The 22,039-nt window shown below is 43.0% G+C and overlaps 1 protein-coding gene across 2 annotated transcripts in view; it reads left to right on the forward strand.

The window, feature by feature from the left end:
• The window catches only part of tnrc6c2 (trinucleotide repeat containing adaptor 6C2), a 45,655-nt gene that overhangs the window by 10,970 nt on the left and 12,646 nt on the right, over positions 1–22,039 (forward strand). Inside the window, exons 3-12 of one of the 2 annotated variants that reach the window (XM_061829310.1) lie at positions 257–278; positions 9,731–10,126; positions 15,893–18,340; positions 18,924–19,115; positions 19,447–19,613; positions 19,708–19,785; positions 19,889–19,946; positions 20,025–20,167; positions 20,296–20,442; positions 21,091–21,234. In XM_061829310.1, coding sequence (XP_061685294.1) covers positions 257–278; positions 9,731–10,126; positions 15,893–18,340; positions 18,924–19,115; positions 19,447–19,613; positions 19,708–19,785; positions 19,889–19,946; positions 20,025–20,167; positions 20,296–20,442; positions 21,091–21,234 — 3,795 coding nt within the window. The remainder of the gene's footprint in view (positions 1–256; positions 279–9,730; positions 10,127–15,892; positions 18,341–18,923; positions 19,116–19,446; positions 19,614–19,707; positions 19,786–19,888; positions 19,947–20,024; positions 20,168–20,295; positions 20,443–21,090; positions 21,235–22,039) is intronic. The other variant, XM_061829311.1, reaches the window with a different exon arrangement.

Consider the following 22,039-nt stretch of genomic DNA (forward strand, 5'->3'; position numbering starts at 1 on the left):
AAATGAATACATAATGACACACAATGAGTGGGGGTTTTGAGTTTCTTGAGTATTAATTGTTCACGTTTTGGAGAATTCTATCGTTCTGACAGTGTGGGAACATTTTGTGGAGGATTACCGTCTGTTCCAGCATGTGTAATGTAAGCTCTTAGAGCTGCAATGAATGGGAAAGCTTCATATCTGCTCCAATCTTAGTGCTACTAAACATCCCACCTGCTGCATTTATTTCAAGAAATTCCATTTCTCTCTCCTGCAGGCTGCTGAACAGAAACCCAAAGGTGAGTACATGTCATCTGTATTTTTTATTCAAAATATCAGTAATGAGCTATAACTGTCTAACACAACACGTAGCTGTTTCTGTCTTTGCCCAACCCTGCACATGTACAGTTTTTACACATTCACAGTTTTGTGCTACGAATCAGTTCATCTCAAAAAGTCACATACTCACAGAGGAGTGGGGTGAAATCCAGAGTGACGCCCCGTGTGCCTGCAGCCACAGCCGGTCAAGCGTGAGGGCATCCTGACAGAACGCAGTGTGTTGTGGCTCAAAAGTGCAGTGGGGAGAAGTGGTGAAGGCAAAAGGGAGAAGCAAGGAGAAAGGCCTCAAGACGGAGGTTCAAAAAAACTCCTCGCTCACCCTTGGTGTTGGATTTAAACGCAGCCACGGTGTGCCGACCCCTAGCGGGACAAGCCGAAGGGAAAAGACGACGATAGACTAGGCATTTGTGTGGGCTTTTAATTGAGGAGGGGGTTCTCCCTGCATTCTGGGAGACGTTAAATTGGATTGATGCATGCTGAGTGAAGTACATGCATGGATATCAATTGTATCAAGTCAATATTAGCATTTTTGACAATCCCAGTTGTTTATATATACGGAGCCAGACATTTTCATTATTGATCACTGTAATTTGACAAGCTCAACTTTTTCGGTAGCCTTTCTGCCTGCCTTTCTTATCGCTATGATAGTGAATTTATTTGTCAGTGTACAAAAAGATAACAGCCTTCAAGGAGGCCTTGTTCAGAAGCATGAATTTGAAAAATGTTTTATGACTCCTTCAAGTTCAGTATGAATATCAACATTAAGAGCTTTTGAAATGCTCCTCTATTTTTAATTTCACTCCCACTTGGTGATGCCAAAATACTTGGCGCTGAATTATAATGCATGCAATATTTTCAGATCTTCTAGAGCACTCCTGGAATTAGACCTGACTTATGTGACGGAGAAAAGGGATGAAGTTCACAAAAGGGGCAGTCTGATGTTTGCGCAGACTAGAGCAGTGGTTTCCCATAGTGATGGACACCCGCCGACTGGCCCGAGACGGGGGGCTGGCTTTATTCGTTTCCCTTCATTCCTACCCTCGTCTGTTCGTGTCCCTCACGAGTTGCGCTGGCGGCCCATTTCTTCTGGAGTCCTCTTTTTCTCTGGCAGAGCAAGCTGTTCGCCTTGGCAGCGGTAATTCATACCGCCACCCACAGTCACGCCACCTTCACAGCAAGGATGAACGAATGGTGACAAAATCTATTCGAGGCTGCGAAAATTCACTTCCATGGCGGCCCGCCACAAAAAGACGTATATGTGGGAAAGCCTGCAGAGGGGCGAGTAGATGCCAAATCTGGAAGAACATAATAAGGCAATGAGCTCCCCAAATATGACCCAAAAAAACTCAGTGATGGTATGATTGTCAAAGGGTTTGTGTCCCCATTTATTTTATATTCTTAATTAGAAAGTAGCAGAGGATGAGAAAGTCATTGAGTGTGTCTTCGAAGAGAAAAATACAGTGGGATCGTTGTGGAGACTAATCATCCATTACGGTACCTCAGTGATTTTGCGCATATCCTCATTTCTCGCATGTCTCTTGGAAGGAAGGCATTATTGACTGGAATGAGTTGTTTTCAAAAGTGCAGCTGAATAATAGAGGTGTGTGTGTGTGTCTGTGTGTGTGTGTGTATATATATATAGATAGATAGATAGATAGATAGAAAGGTAGCAATCATTATCCAGGTGTGATTTGTGTCTTTCCATCCATATCGGTAAATTCAGAAATTCATAGACATGGATTCACGTCACCTCCTCCCAATCTCAATCGAGTCTTTCCTGCTCACCGCTCTGCAGGCCTTTTTGGTCTTCAAGCATTTCAATTTGTTTGTGGTAATCGATCTTGGCTTGATGCGTTCATATGTATGAAAATGAGATATAGCTCCAGCACGGTGGAATTAACTTCTGTGCCCCCCATTAGGCTTAGAGCTTCGCACCAGCATTGGTCTTCATCCAGCAGGCTGCCTCATACTGCCCCTCTCGAACCCCCCCATGCATGCACGCGCACAGACACACACAGATGGACCGCTGATACAGGGCCCCATCCTCCTTTGTCCTGGTCCCCCATTTCCTTCCCTGATTATTCAGCCCATGCACACATGCAGCTCCATCGCAATCTCTCAATACCACCATTGCAATCACAATCAAGTCGGTCTGTTTTACATTGCCCCCAACCTGGACAAAGACCTGCTGGCACAGATACAGAATGAGAATCAGGAAAACATGAGTTTGTTTGTTTTTTTTTTAAACCTTGTCACTTATTCAAAGATACAGCATTAAAAGATACACCGCTACCGTCTTTTCCTGTCCATATTGAGTAGTTCCAAGGAAAGGTTTTATTTGGTTGATTTGCAAGAATCATTTGAGCTATTGTTGCATACAGGAGGCTTGTAGCCTTCCAGGAATGACATTTATGAAAAGCCACTCCTTGAGCAAAGATGAGTTTGTGAAGTAGTTGCCATAGAACCTCGATGTCATGGGTCACATTCCCATACGTCTATTGTCAGAAAACCTGAATTTGCCGTTTTTACTCCTCCTCCTTGTTTCAATTTAGAACAACTAAAATAACACTGTCAGCTCACAGTAAACAAAGATTTTACCGAGCGGCCAAGACGTCCTTCCTGTTCTGCGGTCGTCATTGCGCTTTCCCTTTTTGGCTCGACTTGTATGCATCTGTGGTTCCATCTCAAGAAAAGCCAAAGAAACAAACATTCTCTTGTGGAGTTTATACTTTTAATGTATGTTCAAGTCTTACAGGATATGCTCAAGTCTTGTTTCATTACCTGCCTAACGTTATATAGGACGGTAGCTACATCTAACTTTTGTGAATGTCTATTCCCCCCCCCCCCCCCCCCCGCCCCCTTCCCCCAAATTTTGTTCCAATTCTGAATTGTACAACTGCCACAGCATTCAACTTTGGAGGTCATACCGTAATTTATGTAACGAGATTTGCTACCTATTCACCACACTCCCCATTAATTCCAGTTGTTTATGTTCATCCACAGAGAATCATCATTAATGCAATGATAGCACCATTAATGATTATCAAAGTGAGAGACGTGCATAAACACAAGTGAAGTGCATGTTTCCGTTTTGGATTAATTTGCAATTTCATATGCTATTAATTGTGTCAACACAACAAGGGAATTTCATGAATCACAATCCAATTAGAAACTAATTTATTTAAGCATGGCTAGCGCACTTCTCTTCACTTAGCCACATTTATAAACACTCAAAAGAATTAATAGTGAATTGCTTGCGAATTACATCCCATGGATTTATGACTGCCAAGCATAATTGTTTTTCCGCTGCCCACCCCCCCCACCTCTGCTGTGTACTCATCCCACATGCATGTGGAGAGACGGAGGAGAGCGAGAGATGAAGGGAGAGCCTGGGGTCAATGCGACAGGAAACAAGAGGGGCACACAGATCTAAACAATGCCTTGCTCTTTGTCTATTCATACGGCGGAATCACTCTCAAGCTGCTGACAAGAGAGGCCATTTGATGCCTCTGGACCCTCCCTCCCCCCTCATCTTCTCTCGCCTCCTCCTCCCTCGCACAGTGAGCCTGCTCCATGTCACAAGTCTTGGCAGATTATTAAAGATGTGTCTTAGCTACTGCGAATAACTGTTCTGCCCGTGCTCGGGGGTGCCGGGATGTTTGGATACAAGTTTGAAAGGTTCAAAGGATGTCAGCCTGTTTGCATCATGGCGTCATCTCCAGCCCTGTGGGCTTTGACCACATTGGAGCAAATACCTGAGCTCCACAAACTATATTATTCCTGTACTTCCCATCCTGCGGCACCATTAGGTTCATATCATGTCTTTTTTCCCCAGTTTTATTAAAATCGTGTTAAAAGCGGGACACATGTTAACATTTTTCTGATGAATTCCATAAACTGTTTGGAATTGAATACGTTCGTGTGACGCTGAATCAAGAAAAGCGTGCATCTTCATATTTGAAGATTTTTGTTTGTTTTTCTGATAAATTGTCATTTTAAAAGTCAAAACTGAGCATTGTTAGCTCTAAAAAGACAGCATTTTTGTTATAGCTCATACAGAATGTTACACAGTAGCCTGATATCAATAGTCATACCTCTTTTCTGTTTCATCATTGAACTGCGGACAACTCTCATCCATTTAAAAAAAAATAACTGTGCTATGATATCTATGGTGTTTGCTCTCCTACAATGTTCAGATCAAGGCTATCGAATTTAGCGTTTACCGCAGAAGCTGACTTGGAACACAATAGCTTCCATTCCCCATACGTAGCAGAGGTAAACAAGTGAGACCCACTATAGCGAGAAATGGGGGTCCTCGCTTTGAGATGGAGCTCGGGGGTGCAGGGGGCACTAATTATACTGAGAGGATGGAGGAGGCATGGCATGGAGAAGGTCATATGAGGCCGCAAGAAGCAAATGGAGGCGCAGGAGGCAACAGTATCAGTCTCTATGGCAACTGCCTTTTACATAGGAAGGGTGAGGGGTGAGAAGGCTTTTGCCTTAATGGGGTGTGAGCGCGTTAGGGAGTTTTTACTTTATTAATACTGACAGATGGGACCTCAGAGACTCCCACCCCCATATGTGTCGAAATCCTCACCACACGATACATACATATGTATAGATTCAAAGAAATAACCTTGATTTATAGAGCTTTCCTAGAGATGTTAAGGTTTACATTTTCATTGTGTACCATTTTATAGACAGTATGTACATATGCGCGCACACTCAAATACAGTAATGTATAGATTATCATGTGCAATTTTACACATAAAAATCATCATAGACTTGGGGGGGATGGCACCATTGTGCTGGGCCTATATTTCTGTACATATTGTCCATCCCCCCACTATTGCAAACATGGCTGCATAATGAAGTGCTTTTGCAGACAATAGAAGAGCTTTGGGAACCTGCACTGCCTGGCACATCACAGACCTCAGAGGTTCTGTACCACACTGTGCCCTCAACTATCTTAATTCGTCCTCTATCTTCACGTGCTCTTTCCTCTAAAGCTGTTTCGCCAGTCAGTTGTTGTTTCTTAGTCTTCTCAACAAACGCCATATTTTTGGCTCATCTTGGAGGCACTGCCACAATCGGGGCTCCGAAGTGACATCCAAGAATGACTAATGAGCCCATTTGAAGTCATAACGCCAGCAACAAAGCACAAAAACATCACTTCACTTGACATAAATAAAATGTTTTTTTATTATTCCCAAAATGTGCATGTATCTACAAATATTTGGACTGCAGATGACTGTAATCTCCACATTTAACAAGACATTTGAGTCCTCTATGATCATAAAGGTTGATATTCGTATTTGAGTTGCACTCCATGACACTAGTCAAAGACTGCTGTGGCTTCATCATTTATTAAAGCTTCATTTATGATTTGGGCCGCAGGCTGCCCACAGCGCATGAATATTTCTGCAAGTCTGCCACAAAAATAAACAAGACAGTGACCCAAATCAACAAAGGAAGTAAAGGAAAATACATCCGTGTTGAATCGTCATCGTGTTGTTCACGACTCACCTGGAGGATTTTATTCCTTCAATGCAGTTCAGATTCAATACGCTTGTAGCCTCTTTAATTTACTATACAGAATCTCATTTATACGGAATCTCATTCCCGTTCACTGGCAGTAAGTGTAACGAACGAACTCTTCACATTTCTCGTTTAATCTTTCATAGACATGTTCTTATCTCAGGGATTTCCCTTCTCTTCTCCATTTTTCCCTTTGTGGCCTTTTTATGTGATGCTCAGTCTCTCTATAAAGCACTTACTCAGCCCTCATGAATTAAGAAAAGATATGTCTCCCTCGAAATTAAGGACACATTCTGCTTAATATGCTTCTGTTTGATCAGGGCAGAGGGGAGGTGTTACTCTCGCAGGTACTATTTTTTCACTTTACATATTCTGTCTGCCTAATATCCTGGAGAAGGGCGTGCATTCTTGTATGCTTTCCAGGCGAGGCCATAAGTTTTAATGAGGGTTGTAATCCATTATAATTTATATAAAAAACACATTCTTATGTTTAAAAAGTGGTGCACAAACCAGGAATTTGTTCTCGAGACAAACCAGCTCATCAAGTGCAATCATGAATCACAGTACAACGATTATCTTAATGAAAGGATTGACTTGAAAATAAAATGTATCAATCTTACATTATGGATTACTTACTGTTTTAGAGAATTTTTTCCATTAACCCATTCATGGGCAGGGTGGGAATTTTTTGCCTTATTGAGATAGTCTCCCAATAGTCCACAATCAAGGAAATAACACTTTTTTTCGTTTATGGTTAAGTTAGATGATAACTTTACTCATTTTTAATCTCGCCCCAAAAATGGGACGCGGCATGCGAGAGGGTACTTGAGTTTTCTTAGATACCAAATTATGGCTTCAAATAAAAACACTTAAATATTTTGATATACTGAAGGATCTAATTTGTGAAAATCATGATGTCCCAAAAATGGGACCCTGCCCACGAATGGGTTTTAAACAGAAGTTCATCTGTAAACTTTTTAATATTTAGATTATTTATTCTCCTGCAAAGAGGCCCAATGTCTTAACAACTAATAACTGTTCTCGTTTGCTAAGCAAATAGATTCAGCTGACTACTATTTAAAGAAATCGGTAAACAATTTATCAATCAGAGAGCGTACTTGGGTTTTCTTAGTAGATCATCCCAAAAACCAGAATCAGAATCAGATTAAAACAATTATTTTGATATAGTGAAGCATATAATGCGTGAAAATCATGATGTCCCAAAAATGGGACGCTGCCCACGAATGGGTTAATGCAACACCTCAAAAAGTATTTGTCACCCCCGTCTAAATTGTTTAGGCAGTTGCTTATATTATGTGATGAGGAAGACGCAAGAAGAGAACAGTTGGTTCTAGCCCCAAATACGCTCCATTTTTTTTTTTAATACAACCAATAACTAAAGGACAAGCTCTCGTAAAGGCCTCCTCTTTCACAAATCAGCCCCCGCATCCCGGGGATCAGGAAACCCAACTTCTCTTAGTTACCATAACGATACACCTTAAATTTTGTCCCATAGACGTCTCTGCTCTTTGGCTCAAGATTGAATCAAAGATAAAAGTGATTAAATAAGTTCACTTTTTTTTTTTTTCTGTCATGAAATGTGTGGTTTCTTGTTTCTCTACTGCACCGTTGAGCAGTGGGTGGGATTAAGATGGATGAAAGCACACACAGAGGGAGAGAGAAAAGACAGGGAGGGGGGCAGGAAGCATCAGACTGAGGCAGAAATATTAGTGATGGAGAGAGAGAGGGGGGGGAGAGCAAGTGGGTTATAGAGTAGCTGTGATGGAAAAACAGAAGAGGAGGTCGTTGCAATCGCAAAAGAAATGGGGGGAAGAAGAGGAAGGGGGGGCAGCGTGGCATGTGTTCCCCATCCTGCGGCCTGATTGGCTGCGAGAGTGTCAGGTGGGCTGAGCAGAATTTAATCAGAGATGTGCGTCACCGTCTGCAGTTCCAGTCTTAACAGCCAGCGAGATACTGCTGGAGGCGGGAGTGGAGAAGCTCACTTTCTCTGCATGTGTGTTTAAAATCCCGGAGATGGAAGGGGGCGTGTGCCCACTGAATATTTATGCGTTCTACAAAGATTGCAGGAAACCAACAGAAGAAGATTCCGTGTCGCCCCTCTGTTTATAAATTAATTCTTCATTAGGTATCCCTGTTTCCTCATTATTGCAGTTCTTTCTCCACTCTTCATTCTGTATCTTGACGAGTTTTATTTAATTTGTTAAGAGGGCTTCTGTATTTTTATTAAAGGTCTTTGTAGGCATAGTGACTGCCTCTTCTCTCCACTTAGTTGAACCTCTAGCCTGGCCACTGCTCTCAGATGATGTCACTCTTAAACTTGACTGAGCTAATGTATATTTTCCACTGTTGGTTTTCAAAGGCGTTCTCCCTTCATGTAAGCACATGCGCATTCTTTTCCTCCCTTGGGTGAAAGCGGTCTCAGCTGTCGTGTCGAATAGTCATTTCTCTCTAGAGATTACACAAAACATCAACTATTCACCGAGTGTTTACCCTCAGATCAACCAACTGTTCTATGTCGGTACTTCAATTCTACTTCAACCCACTCCAAATATACAGATTTTAGTCCTGAATGGAGAACAAGTAGAAAAAAATCAGCCCCTTTAACTTCTTGAATTTCCCCACCTCAAGCCAGACATTTTTCCTGAAGGTTTTGTCAGGATCCGCAATAGCAACGTATTAAATCGCAATTGGGTGTTTGACTTTAATGCTCTATTACGTGATTAGTTAGAGAGGTGATGACACGATCAATAAAAAAGCTGCAAGAGACGCTTGGATGGTCGGTATACACAAGCAGACAGTAATGATACAAGCTGGCGCAGCCGAATCTACTTTGGTGGTGCTCAATTGTAAATAGTGTAACGCTGAATTGAAGCATGGATGCACAAAAACATTCGATTATAGTGATAGAAAAAGTCTTTGTCCCCTTCCTGATTTCTTTTTTTGTGACATTTGTCGCGTTTAAATGTTTCCCATCATCACACAAATATCAATATTAGTCACACGCAGTCGCATTTGAGTTGATCAAATGAAGCTCATTGGTGGTAAGGAAAAAAAAAAAGGATGCAGTAGTATGGGAATATAAGATGTTATTGCAGTAATCTGCCATAATGCAATCGTGAAAGCAACTTTGTCTCGTCGTGTTGTCTGTCCCACTTTGTTGACGTTTTTTTTAATATATGCTTTTATAACTTTATTGGTGGTCATATATTTAAAATACTACGTTAAGAGATTTTATAAGGCTAAAAATAAACTAGCTTTTGGATTCGGATATACTGTACACCAGGGGTGTCAAACTCATTTTTGTCACGGGCGACATTGTAGTTACGATTTCCCTCAGAGGGCCGTTATGGTGAAACCATAGAAATCCTGAATCGCCTCATCATATTTATACATGAAATTTATGAACTACTATTGGAATCATTAATCAAGTGTAATAGGTTTTTCAACAATTATTCATGTTTGGTAACCAAAATATCTCAACATTATCATTTATGATATATGACAATTTGAAATGTTGAGAGATATTTTAAAAAAAGAATCAAAGATTTTGACAGCGATGATTTGCTTTTGCGGGCCACCTAAAATTATGCGGTGAGCCGGATCTGGCCCCCGGGCCGTGAGTTTGACACCTGTGCGGTACACGAAGACGACGAGAAAATCTCTTTTGCAGAGCCGATCAGTGACGTCGTTGAACGGATGGGCAAATTCTGACATTTCACCCGATCACCTTAAAATGCTCATTACCGGCCGATATGATTGGTGAAAAGCCCGGTTAATTCAATATCTGTACTCCCTAACACTTTTTTAATTAATATCTTTATTCCTGCCTGTGTCTTGTCTTTGTTTGTGTCAGTGCCAGAGCCTGCTCCCACTAAGCCCAGTCCCGGCACACCCCATCACCTCCAACCTGCCAGCCCTACGCCGCCCCTCGCCTTCTCATTTCCTTCTGGAAATGACAAGCGCGCCTCCTGCAGTAGCCAGCACCAGATTCCGGTCGCCCCTCAGCCTCAGTGCCTGACGTCCTCTGCCGGCGCTCGCTACCCACCCAGAGAGGTGCCCCCGCGCTTCCGGCAGCAGGAGCACAAGCAGCTACTGAAGAGAGGCCAGCCGCTGCCTCCAGGAGCCTTCAGTGCTCTCACACCCTCCTCTTCCTCTTTATCACCTTCATTACCTTACTCTTCATCTTCTACAAGTACCAGCAGCACTGCCCAAGATTCTGCAGAGTTCACTGCAGGCAAACTACACTCAGGTTTGTGCTCTTTCCAAAATCCCTGCACTTATTCTCAGTTTTCTTCATTTAAATTTCCACGTGGTGGTCGTGTAGCGGTATAAAAATGATTTGTTCAGTTGCTGGGCGTCTTTGCTATCTGTTTTGAGATTATTTTGTCAACATTGGGGAAAATTCTAAGCTTTTGTAAATGCCCCCAAAGTGGAGTTAAGATGAATTTTGCTGGGAATGAGAATTTGTTTGCATCCGTGAACCGCCACTACATCTCTCGTTCTTGTTTGTAATCAGTGGTTTTCTGTGATTATTTACTACTCATTTATTTATTTGTTTAGTACAAAAAAAAAAAAAACCTGTGTAGTGATAAGACTCTTGGCGGCAGTTTTTTGTAGATAGCTAGTAGACAGGCAACGGAGTGAGGATTTGTCTCATCACTGCTGCGAACACATCCTTGCATATTTCCTGTCTGAGCTCAGCTTCAAATAAAAGGCTTCCCTCAGCTAAATTTGGATACAGGCATTGTTGACACAAGAGGAGCGAGGCTAAATCATCGCTCCATTTTAAAACCGGTGTTCTCAAGCAGTCAGGCTCTTGTAGTTGAACGCATTAGCCTCAGTGTTTCTGCAGCATATCTGGACTACTTTGTTGGGACGCCACTTTCGCCGGCCTGTATAGATGAGGTCGCAGTGACTCAAAAGGTTTTAGATTGCAGCAGGTTGTCCGGCACTTTCTACTTGTGCGCGCACAAACAGGCACGTTGCTGTTGTGGGTGTGCAGCTGTAGGAAAACTTGCCTGACCTAGTTGTGTCGCCTCAGATCTGTGTCTGCCGAGGAAGCCAGCGAACACACACGGTTCAGTTTATATCAAGCTTTTGTGTAGCGTTCCTATTTTTCCAACACACACACACGATAAAAAAAAAGACCATCCTAGGGTATGTGTTCAATCCAAACATAACACAGCAGCTTTAAAGGCTGAAAGGGAACCGCCGTATAGATTCAGGGTTATTCTATCCTGCCCACCCCCCGCTCAGAACACACACAAACAACCTTGGTATCAGAGCCCCGCCCCCACCCTTTTGCCTCTTCTACCTCCTGGTCTATCCAGCTGACTGGGAATCATTAAGAAGTCCAGGCCAGACTGGCTTGCCCAGTAGCAGGTGCTGAAGTGGGGGTCTTTAAGACTTGTGGGAACTTGAGCACAACAGCTGTTTTGTGGTAGTCGAGACAGTGCATGTAGCCATAAGGTGCTTCAAGGACCCTTGGCTCTATTGTTTGGGTGCCTTAAATTAGAGTGAGTATAGCCTTTATGCAATTGGGGGGGATCCAGACGATTTGAATGTCAATGTAAATAACCAGTTTAGGCTGTCTTCTCATCCATCAATCAATCCACCCATCGATCCAGCCACCCCGTGTCCCCCTTATCCTCATTAGGGTCACGGGCATGCCTATCCCAGCTGACTATGGAGAAAGGCGGGACACACCATGAATTGGTTGCCACTTAATCATTGGGCACTTTTGGACAAGCAACTATTCACACCTAAGGATAAGTTTGAATCTTCACTTCAGCATGTTTTTGGAATTTGGGAGGTTTCCAGAGTACATGGAGAAAACCCACGCAAACACGGGGACAACATCCACAGTCCACAGGGGAAGTACGCAGAGATTGCTGTTAGTGTAACTAGATGAGTATTGTTTTAATTACGACGTTATAAGAATGATGTCAGAATCACCAGTTAATAAAAAGTACTTCTCCTGATCCCCAATATTAGATAATGTAAGTCCTCTGTAAATGTTTGAGTTATATGAAGTCATCAAATGACCTCAAAAATACTTGGTCTAAAAGAACCCCTGGTGGTCATTCCCGTTTTGCTCTTGTACACTCAGAGGCACACAAGCCCCTGGTGGCTTCATTAATCCAGTCTCCATCAGTGAAACCAGAGAACTCAGGCTCGCTCTGCGCTCCCCCTCCTCTTTTTTTTTTTAGAGGTAAACAGACATGAATGATGAGTTTTAAATCCTCGTGTGACTATTCTCCCACCGGAAAAACAAGTGTGCCGCCTTTGGTCCAAGTGGGCTCTAAGCGCTCCTCAAAGAATAATGGATCAGACCTATTAGGTTACAAAAGACTGCTAAATGTCCACCCTACTCCTGCTACTCACCACCGCATTGACTGATCTAACCTGTGTTTTCCTCAATGAATACTCACATTAACTCGAGGGGAGTTTGGTCTCTAATCGCCTTTGTTTTTCTTTTCTGCCGCAAGTATCAACCCTCCTCAATGGATGTTTTTGCAACACCATCCGACTCTCCCCGTCACTGTCACCCCTCCTTCCATTTCATTTAATTCTTGACAACGTGCCCATTTTAATGCTGACATCTTGTCGTATGAGGATTATTGTCTTGCTTAGTTCATGCTTTCACTTTGGAATTCTGTTACCATCCAGAGTACAGCATTGACGTTAACTTTCATTGCGTGTATACTGTTGTAATGCGATGGCAGTCCTCTAATTATCCAAGCAGTTTAGGTGATCACTAACTAAGCTTTGGTCCGGATTGTTAGCAGGCACAAAGATGCATGTGCGACCTTGCACATTCGTGCATTCAAACAGGCAGCATTGTTCCCAGTTGGGAGCCCGAGGAGCAATAAAATGGGTGCCTTTGTTTAGCTTTCTTTTTAGCCTTTTTTTTTTCCATGTAAAACATAATGAGTGACTTGCCTCTCAGTTGAATTGAAACTAAAACAACATTGCATTACTGTCACGTGACTTCCACATTATGAATGGAAACAACGAAACGGACAGATTTGACAGTTGTGAGAAGGAGTTTCAAGAAAATATTTACAGTTATAACCAGAGGTTTATCTACACTGTGCAAAAACACGTTTCATTTTGGTGTCACTGTCTGAAGTCAAATCGGACTAAACCGCTCTCGTTTCAGGTTGGTCAGGATCGCCAAAATTATTGAATTTTGTTAAATGCTACAATAATGACAGAATTTGTTAGTGAATTTTATATAATTTTCTTTGAGGTCAAAATTTTACATACACAAAAAGTGCTATGTCTTTAAAGAACATGGGGAAGCCCAGATGATGAGGTCATGTGTTTAGAAAATCCTGATAATTTAACTGAAAATGTGTGAGTTAATTGACGGCACACCTCAAACACACTGCTTCCTTGTTTGAAATTATGTGAAAAACCAAATAAATCGTCCAGTAAATCAGCGAAAGAATCCCCACAAGTCTGGCTCATCCTTGGGTGAAATTTCCAGAAACTTGAAGGTGTCACGTTCATCAGGTCAAACAATTATGTGCAAGTACAAAAATCATGGCAGTGTCCAGCCGTCACACCACTCAGGCAGGAGACAGGCTCTGTATCCCGGAGATGAACGTGTTTTGGTCCAAAATGTACGTGTAAACCCCAGAAAAAAAGCTAAAGTTCTTATGAAGATGCTGGATGAAGCTGGTAAGAATGTGTCATCCACAGTGAAACGAATCCTGCACCGACATGGGTTAAAAGCCCGCTCACTGAGAATGAAGCCATTACTCCTAAAGAAACATAAAAAAGGCAGATTACACTGAGCAAAAGACACCAGGACAAAGATCTTAACTTCTGCAGACGTTACAGTGGTGAACCTTCATTCTTTGCTTTTTAGGTGATAGGAGGGAGTGATTAAAAAAATTATATCTTTATAGATTATTAGCACTTTATGTAATCAAATTTGAAATGCTTCAAGAAAAAAATCTGCTCATGATTCCATCCACTCAGGGATTGTGTGGACATGTCCTGCGACTGACTGCCGACCAGTTAAGGATGTCGTCTACCTTTCCCTCGGAAGTTACCCGAGATTGGCTTCAGCACTCTTGCGACCCTTGTGAGGATAAGCGGCTTGAAAAATGGAAGGATGGATGATTCTAGAAGAATAAAATAGGGAAGGTTTCGGGGGTAATCAAAGCAACACACTCAACAGGCAGCGTTTAGTTTGTTGGCTGAATGATAAAATAGAGCTCCTCTTTGTTACTGCTGACATATCAAAAACAATAGTAACATCTCGAGCTATTAATGTTGCAGACTTAAAAGCCTCTTTGGTTGGTAATTGATAAGAGGAGCTGTGTGGGGATGTCTGGTTTCTCTCTGTACATTATGTTTGGGAAAACATCCTGCCAACTATTTAAATCAGTGCTCGAAGTTGATATGGATATGTTGGTTATGTTTGTGGTTTGTTTCCTGAATATTTTTTTTTTTTTCTCAAAATAAATATGGAGCCATAAGGCAGAGAAACCCCTTTTGGCTTCCTTAACGCATGCATTTACAGTTTCAATGACAGATTGCTTTTGCCCTGAGATCGTAATGTCTTTTTTTTTTTCCTTTGTGGAATTGATTGTGTGCTCGCATTAGGGGATGTGCATGCAGAGTCACTCTGATGACCTTGTGCGATAAAGCTGCTTGCGAAATGAAGATAAATGTTTGGAGGCAAAAACTGCATTCCCAGCCACTTTAACGGATGTTGCACTGTATCTCAAAGCCACACGTGAACACAACCACACACGCAAGATAATTTGAGGTCTCTGTTTGGCATTCCATCAATTAAATCGTTTAATATAATATTTTTTTAAGCAGCATCATTTGCCACTGTTTATTTTAGAATGCATATTCCTTTTTATCTCTTTGTTGTGGAATTCCTTCTTCATACGCTTGGTAGAACTGTGTATTGGTTAAATTAATGACCAGAATTTGTATTGTTTTTAGACCGTCACGTTGTTCTGTCTTGCTCGTGACTTGGGTGTATGCATGCAGGTTCAATAGCTTTTCTTTCTCTCTGGCTTTTATATTAACAAGTTCATTGATTAGCTGTCTCTCTTTTCCTCTTATAACACCGATTTGATCAATTAGTAGTCCCCTTTGCTGATGGGGTGCCGTTGGGGCTAATGAGATTTCTTGTATGCAGTAGAATATAAATTAACTGGTAATAAATATTATTGCTTGGAGTAAATGTCCCTAATTTTTTTTTTTCTGACCACAAATGTATATAGATTGTAGCCATGTATTAAGCATATACAAATATATATCGCTTTTCTATGCGGAAGGTAAGATACATTTGTAGATATTTGGGGAAAAGTGTTTCTTTTTCACGTTATCGTGTGGTCGGTCGGGGTGGAGGAGAAGTCTGGGGTGTGATGGATGAGAAGCCATCTTGGTTTCATTCAGATAAATGAGCACCATTCCGGACGGGCTTTCCTTTAGTGCCCCAGCTAACAAAGCCGCGATGGAGACAGATGTGCCGCTACTGTGCCTCGGTGTTAGAGGACTGAGAAAAATTAGGATCAGGAAAGAGGTAAGGGGGGGGGGGACAAAGGAAGATAAAACGCACGGACAGAAAACGATTATTACAACATAATAACAGATTAGGGCCACCCATGAGTGAGGAAAGAATCTTTTAAGAGAGATGGGAAAAGAGGAAAGTTGGTTCAATTTTGCTGACTTTCTCAGGGCAACGATATATGCATCCACTTGAAGAATATTTAACATGACATAACATAATGGGCTCTGTCTACATTGTGTTTTACATCATGGTTGATGTTTGTAAAACCATTTATTCTGCCAAATTGTGAAAGCAATCTTTCAGGCACGCTAAATCCAGAGAGGTAATGGAGCTTCTCCTACTTCTTTCACTTCCCATTATCTCTCCTCCTTGTTTTTGCATGGTGTTCCATTCTCTAAATGTATACTTCAATTTGTTGTCCTCGTCCCCACTTTTAAAGTATTTCCACCTTTTTGTTTCCTTTCTCTTTAGACATATCTCCCAAGAGCAGCTCTGCTGCTCAGATTTGCCATTGGGGAGCCTCCTTGCATGCTCACAGCATTTCCAGTGCCAACAGCTGGAACAGAGGAAATATTGACAAAATTGACACTGAAGCCTGGCCCTCCATTAGCCGGAGCAGTGATACTGGCCATCCTCCAGCACCAGAATGCCCCTTGGGCTCAGCTAGCTTCAGCATAGAAGTCAGCGCTGTCACTACTGCCAGCAGTACTTTTCTGAGTATGGCCACAGGTGCCACAGGCCAGCCGACCCACTACACATCTCTCAAATCTAACAATAACACGATGACAGGACCTGGATCAGCCAACACATTGTCGAGTAACAGAGGATGGGGCTCAGAAGCCAAACAAGATGGAATAAACGGTGGGCGGGTTGGTACGCCCAATCACTGGGGCTCATCCGGTTTTAACTTGAATCTCAATCCCAGCGCCAACCCATCTGCCTGGCCAGTTCTCGGTCACGAGGGTGGTGGTGTTATTGGCCCAAATGGGGTCTCTGCCTCATCTCACCCACCGGGCAATGGGAATGGAAACATTGGGAACGGGAGCCTCGGAGGCACAAGCGCTTGTGGCGGAGGTTGGGTTAGCATGGTTGGTGCTAATGAAAATGAACAGCAGCGCCCTTCAACCAACAAAAGTTTGTCCTTCAATATGGAAACTAACCTTAACACTGATGGACCAAACCACACCAAGCAACAAGCTCAGGAGCCCATGAGCCCTGTCCATGGGTTAACTGGCTGGGGAGGTCATTCGCCTACTGAATCATCCCAACTTAATGGCGACACAACAGGCAGCTCTGTATGGGGTAGTGGAGAAAACAAGGCAGCTGACACACCCAAGGACTCGGGCTGGGATGCAGCTTCCCCTGCAGGTCTGTCTGCGTGGGGCCGCCAAGGTAGTAGTGGCGGTGGGAGCAATGGAAGCGGTGGCTGGGGTGACTGGGGGAAATCCTCAGGAGGGGGAGATGCATCAAAAGGCTGGGACTCTGTTGACGCTGTCGTTTCAGGTTCAGGTCAAGAGCAGCAACTTTGCTCGTGGGGTAAGCAGCCAGGAACTGCCCCACCAAGTGAGGGTAGCGGGGACAGCAGAGATGGTCATTCTCACCAGAGAGAGAGGTCCTCAAGCATGGATTATACCCCTGTGTTACCTCGACAGGACCTGGACCCTCGGGTGCTGAGTAACACTGGTTGGGGACAAACTCCCATCCGACAGCACACAGTGTGGGAGATGGAGGAAGCAAATTCAGACGACGGGAAAAGCAACAGCAGCTCAGACACATTTGAAAGTTCCAGTTCTAATGGTGGATCCGCGTGCACCAACGGGAATACCGTCAACCCCAGCAGTGGTACCAATCTGAGGCATGGATCTGATGGAAAACATGAAAGTGAAGAATCTTCAGGCTGGGGAGCCCCCGCACCTCAGCAAGTCCAGACTGCATCAGGATGGGGCGACGTGCCACATTCACAGAAAGAAGCTACTAATGGCACCACCAGTGGCTGGGGAGACCCAGTGCCGAGCAGTGGACCTAAAAATGCAAGCTTGACATCTTGGGGCTCTGAGGACAAGTCCCCTACCTGGGACAGTGACGTGACAAAAAGCCAGTCCACTAACTGGGGGGATGGCCCGCTTAGCTCTTGTGGTTGGGGAAGTAATAGTGGGGGTGCCAACAGTTCTAACACGAGGGACTGGGGAGAACCAGAGCGCAAAAACAATGCCTCTCCCAGAAGCATGTGGGAAGGGGAAGGAGGAAATGGGGGCAACGGGGGATGGAAGGAAAATCCTAGAGGAGGAATTAGAGGAAGTGGGAAGCTTACGTCGTCTTCTGTGAATAGCAGCTCTTGGGGAGAGACCTCCCGTGCCAACGGCCCCGTGCAGGGAAACTGGGGCTCCTCCAAACCGACTGAAAGCAGTAGCAGCAGCACGGGTAGTGGAGGAGGGGGTAGCATTGGTTCCTGGGGAGGTCCTGGTTCTGTCAAACAGAACACCTCCAGCTGGAGCAATGTCAGCAAACAGGACACGTGCTTGGAATCTACTGGTTGGGAGGAGCCCTCCCCTCCGTCTATACGCAGGAAAATGGAGATTGATGATGGAACATCCACCTGGGGAGATCCTGGCACCTACAGCAAGACCGTCAACATGTGGGATCGCAATAATCCTAACAATAATCCAGCCAACAGTGGCCCACCCACCATTAAGAATGGTGGCATGATCACACCCAACAGCAACAACAATCACTCTGGTGGCCCTGGTAACAACAATCACCACCACCACCACGGCCATCCCATGCACCACCACCCTCACCACGGCAATGGACCGAGCCATCTCCAACATCAGCATCACGGAAACGGCTACGGGCCACCCAACAGTTGTGTCCCACATCCGAGTGCGGGTCCCCAGGGTAGACCTCCTCTCGCTAACCCAGGTAAAATCATCATCACGACTGCATGATTTCACTGGTCTCATTAGCTTTAAAATTGTTTAAAACTGGTACAACAGCTATTTCAGTCTTTAATAGATGACGCGACTCAATTACTGTTAAAACCATTATCGACAGGGATTTTTAGATATTCCAAGCATTATTTGTTCAAGTAGTGATAAAGTGGTTAGTCTCATGGGTAGTGAGGTGTCTTAATAACCATAGATGCATTATTAAGTCTGTCCAGTTTTTTTAATTTATTACACACGGTTTAAATGTGTCTTATTGAAGACAAAGACCACATACTATATATAATTGTAAATACATATCAGTGGTTTTGCGACAAAAACCCTAACTGCTCTTTTTGATTGACACAATTTTCCCCACTGTTAATCAGTTGGACTATATTTATAAATGTCTAAAATTACTATTCCTTCATAAAAGTAACATAGCAAATAATACATTTAATTTTCGGGGCAATGAAACTATTCCAAGTTAGCGATTACCACCCTTGATTGTGATGGCATTTCAAGTGTGTGAAATATGAATTACCCTTTCAAACCTTTCCCGTGTGTGTGATGTTTTGCAGGCTGGGGAGAACTTCCAAGTGTTCAGCCCAAGTCGGAGCCTGCTTGGGGAGAGCCTGCAGCTCCAACTTCAGCTGTGGATAACGGCACCTCCGCTTGGGGGAAGCCTTCAGGGGGCGTTGGCGGATGGGGAGATGTCGGCCATGAGCCCTCCGGACCTTATGGGAGGGCAAACGGACCCTCTTGTAAGCCTGGTAAATAGCTACCATTGTACATTGGTGTTCACTGTAAGGTTTTAGGGGTCTGGTCCTTCTCTCATACATCTTAGAAATCTGAACATATCAAAAGTAATTTCACACATTAAAAGGTTTTGGTGACTTAAGTCCAGAGGTTGAAGGAGTTGACTCATAAGCATCGTGTAGAAATGAAAACAGTGCCATCAAGTGGTGGAGTTCAAAACTACATTCTGAACTACATTGCCTTCCATTACATTTATTTGCTTGAGATGTTTTTCAATAGAATTTTCACCTTTTTTTTTTTTTTAATAATCTTTGATTTCGACCCACACTCTTTTTCTTTCATCAGGTCCGAAACCTATGCAGGACAGCTGGGGGAGCGGAGGGGAGGAAATGGGCATGTCTACAGGGCAGTGGGACGCTGAGGATGGGGACATGTGGAGCGGCCCCCCCTCGCAGGAAAGCAGCTCCTCTTGCAATTCTTGGGTAAATGGACCCAAGAAAGGCCCAAGCAAAGTACATATCCATATTTCTAAACATTTCTTACACATGTTGACGTGTACACAGATTAATTGTGGGATTATTAAAATTAATTCACTCGTGTCCCCAGGGGAAGATGATTAACAAGCCGGATGAGACCTGGATCATGAACCGTCTCATCAAACAGCTCACTGACATGGGTTTTCCGGTATGATTCTTTTTCTGCAATTAGTTAGATGACGTGAAAAATATACACAGTAAGCGAAGGTTCATTTACATTTTGAGAAATCGATATAATCAATTTGTTCCAGAGAGATCCTGCTGAGGAGGCATTAAAGAGCAACAACATGAATCTTGACCAGGCCATGAGTGAGTTCATCTGTTGTGAGTGGAGTGTGCCTTTTTACGTCTATTCCACGTACATTTCATCACATTTTCTCCTTTCAGGTGCTCTGCTGGAGAAGAAGACTGACCTGGACAAGCGCAATATGGGCATTTCTGATTACAGCAATGGTCTGAACAAGCCACTGGTGTGTCGACCATCCATGCTTTCTAAAGATCCCTCTGACCGCAACGCCTTCCTTGACAAGGTATTGAGCCACCTGCATGGCATTTATAGCTATAAAACGTGTCAATTTTTAATTGTTATACGTAATCACAAATTTGTTATGAAACTGTTTGTCCCCCTTCACCACTGCTTTGTGTCCGTCTGCTCCAGGATGGCGTTCTTTCCGACGATGGCACCCCATCACCATTTATGCCTTCCCCCAGCCTGAAGCTCCCCCTGGCCAACAGTAGCCTTCCTGGGCAGGGTCTGGGACCAGGCAACTCGGGGCTGGCCATGCAAAACTTGAACAACAGACAGGTATCGTTACCACATTTAAATGTCAAGAAGCAGTATAACGTCAATTCTGCCATTTTCATATTCTCCACTTAAACGACCTTGCCTCAAGTGTTCAATTAGTCCGAGTTTAGTATCGAATCACTTCTACAAAATACCTTTGAAGCTGAATCAAAAGTGCCGTTTTGATTGGGAATGTGGAAGTAGCTGCCTTTTAGCACCTTCGTCTTTCTTTGCCCCTCAAAATCATATGATAAGAAACTAATAATCTGGTACCTAGCTGCTTGGTTCTGACTGAGTGTATGCACCGCTGCAAACATCGTTTGGCTGTTTTTCTATAAGTATACTATGCAAATAGATTGGATTTCTCTTTTATTACCCATCCAGTTCAAGGGTATGTATTCGGCTATTATTGTGCAGTAGTGAGAACCAAAGCCAGAGGCATTTTATTTCTGGGTTGGCCATCCCTTCCAAGTGCCCATCCTGGTCTCATGAATATGTAATGTCTATAGGGGATTTTCTCAAATGTTGTCCACTTCAAAGAGGATTTTAACAGGCAGAGTCAAGGTCACAGTGAATGTCTAAGTATCAATTCAGCAGACGAGTGGATAGTCATATAATTGCTAATTTCCTTGGCAGTTTGAATAAAAAATTGATGCATTGGCGTTCTAGATATCCAGTGGAATGTTTGGCAGCAGTGGAGCAGCACAAAGCCGAGGCATGCAGCAGCAGCAGCATCCTCAGCCGCCCGTGCCACCTCTCAGCTCCTCCATGCCTAGTCTACGTGCTCAAGTGCCTCAGTTACTCTCCCCTCAGGTAAATAAATACGTATGTACCCAAAAGATCCCTTCTTTTCACCATTTATTTGACTGTACCACTGGTATGAAGATGTTCTCCTTGTGCATTTGTCAAATAATGTGCACATTTTTCCCAAAATATTTTCACAAAGTTAAAAGAGCGCATATTATATTTAGGTATGGATGAAAAACAAAAAAATACAATCACATTGTATAGTTGTATACAGGTACATAGAGTGGTTAAAAAAAAAGGTATACATAAACATTTCAATATGATATTTGATGTCTTATGTTACACATTTATATAATAAGATAATATATTTTATTTATTCATATGTTTAAGTCAAACAGTGTTAATATTTAAGACTGTAATATGTTTTCAACAGTATTAATAAAATGATATGCCATCGTTGAGCAATTATTTTACTTGGTTGAGGGATTCTGTTCTGATAATTACAGGGAGCAGAACAAGCATGTCCTGTGGCCTGTCCCGAGATTATATTACCGCTACCTCAGCACGTGCACAAAGATTATTATTATTAATGATTGTTGTACAGTTTTTTGAAAAACAATGCAAGTACAAACCCAACAATATACAGATACAATACAGTATACATATACATAATACAGATAATTCCCAATATTTTGAGCATATGGGTAGCAGCAAATTGGTGGTCCGCATTATACATTGATAGAAGGGTTTTCCGAATGAGGTCAATTTTTGGAGGTGTGCATTATACTTCAGGATGCATTATACTCCAGAAAGTACAGTATATCTATCAAAGCCTGCTCTTTCCTACATGAAGCTACTTTTTTTTTTTTTT

This window comes from Syngnathoides biaculeatus, chromosome 9 (assembly GCF_019802595.1).
Source record: "Syngnathoides biaculeatus isolate LvHL_M chromosome 9, ASM1980259v1, whole genome shotgun sequence".
NCBI classification, from domain to species: Eukaryota; Metazoa; Chordata; class Actinopteri; order Syngnathiformes; family Syngnathidae; genus Syngnathoides; species Syngnathoides biaculeatus.